At 38.6% G+C, this 1,914-nt stretch overlaps 1 protein-coding gene across 1 annotated transcript in view; it reads right to left on the bottom strand.

The window, feature by feature from the left end:
* The window catches only part of LOC105813251 (cadherin-12-like), a 176,586-nt gene that overhangs the window by 49,934 nt on the left and 124,738 nt on the right, over positions 1-1,914 (bottom strand). Inside the window, exon 7 of the mRNA XM_012647900.1 lies at positions 1,477-1,609. Coding sequence (XP_012503354.1) covers positions 1,477-1,609 — 133 coding nt within the window. The remainder of the gene's footprint in view (positions 1-1,476; positions 1,610-1,914) is intronic.

The raw sequence follows: 1,914 nt of genomic DNA on the forward strand, positions 1-1,914 counted from the left end.
AATTTATGCTGTCTTTGGGTTCTCCAGATATCTATTACCATGTAATGACAAACAACTCCAAAATGTAGTTGCTTGAAATAATTATATGTTCATATTTCTTCATAATATTTTGTGAGTAAGGATCTCGGCAGGGTTTGGCTAGGTTAAAATTCCATTTCACATAGCACTGATGAAGTTTACACGATAGCATTCACTACCAAGTGTACTGGACTAGAGGTTCTAAGATGGTATCACTCACACATCGATAGCAGATATGTTTGGAAGGCAGAGCTGAGCAGAGTTTGTCAACCGGAGCACCACCACGTGACCTGTCCAGTTGGGCAGGCTCAGGGGACTCAGACTTCTTACAAGACAGGTCAGAACACTAAGAGTAAGAGTTCCAACAAACAAGGTAGAAGCTGCATGTTCTTCAATGTTAGACTTACTTTTAATAATCAGAATAGCCTAAGATTAAAGACATCACTAGGGAGTGGGAGAAGGTGTATGACTATCCATATTTGGAAGCAGTTGTTGAAGATAAACAAAACTGTTTCATATTTACGCCCCCACTGAGTTGAGACAGATCAAAACCCCTCAACAGAAATGTTCACAGCTCTTCCTTACACTGAAAGGTGAAATTAGCTGCCAGAGTATTATATATTTGCACCAGATGCACCAAACAAAATAAAGAGGAAACAAAATGAAAGAGACTCAAATGGGATTTTCCTAAACCTTTCAAGAGACCATAAGCAGAAGGATTGGGAAGATGTGCTTTTATTAAAAACAGCTATGTCAAGAGCCAAAGTCACCACTCCCACCCTAATCTATCACTTGAAGAAGTTGTGATAATATCCTTGATTGTTCAGTCAAACAAATAAAACCTATAATCACTTTCAGTCTAGAGGAGTCTCTTCTGAACCAAGCAGAAACTGATACAAGGAACAATTCCTAATGCTACTGTAGATTCTGAGCAACTCCTTGAAGAACTGCAATTAAAACTCCTATATTCCTATATTCCACAGTGACATTCATTGAAATATAAATTTTAATGAAAAGGGGAGAGAGGGAAGATGGATGATATTTAAAATGCCCTCTTCAATTTCAGAAAATATTTCAGAATGGGTGATTTTTATATGGTAATTATTTCCTCTCGCCTGGCTCTGTGAAACTCCCAACGATATATACAAGAATCCTGTGTGGAAGAGAGGTTGAGACTTTGGTGGATTTCTGAAGGTAAAGGACAGAAAAGGATGAGGTCACACAATGAAATGCACTACTAGATATTCCTGCAATCCTGCAAACAGGGCTCAGTGGCAGCTGTCACAATTTCTCTGGACTTATGCCATGAGGAAAAGGAGCAGGTTTCTGAGTTTCCCTGGGAGACCACTCAGCTGTCAGTCCAAAAATGAAAAACACCTCAGCAGGGACTCATTTAAGAGTCTTAAATCCAAAGAACTGCAGTATAACATTGATTCTGTCCATGCCATACTTACTAACTTTACTCGCAATTATGGAGAAATTATACTGCGCAGTGCTTTCTCTGTCTAGTAATTCATTAGTGGCGATGGTTCCTTCAGTTCCATCTACTGTAAAGTAGCTGTCCCCATCACTCTTCCAATCTATGAAGTACCTGTATATGAAAAGAGTAGATGCAAATGTGCAATGATTACACATTAATCATAATGGCAGTTAGGCTAACTTGACACAGTTCCTTATTTTTCTCCCTGTGGCTATTACCCACCTTGCAATAAAGAAGAGTGTAAATGACAGTTTCTTTATTGCAAAGTCAGTATGCTCAAGGGGAAACTGGAAATAATGAAAGATTTAGTACTCCTGCTGTTCATATTATTTTAGGGTCTTGACACCTTGAAAGCTCAGCAGTGACTAAAATTCTAAAGCTGACCATGAGTTTCCTTAACCTGCTGAATATTAAAA

Source organism: Propithecus coquereli, unplaced genomic scaffold (genome assembly GCF_000956105.1).
Source record: "Propithecus coquereli isolate 6110/MARCELLA unplaced genomic scaffold, Pcoq_1.0 Scaffold274, whole genome shotgun sequence".
Taxonomy (NCBI): Eukaryota; Metazoa; Chordata; class Mammalia; order Primates; family Indriidae; genus Propithecus; species Propithecus coquereli.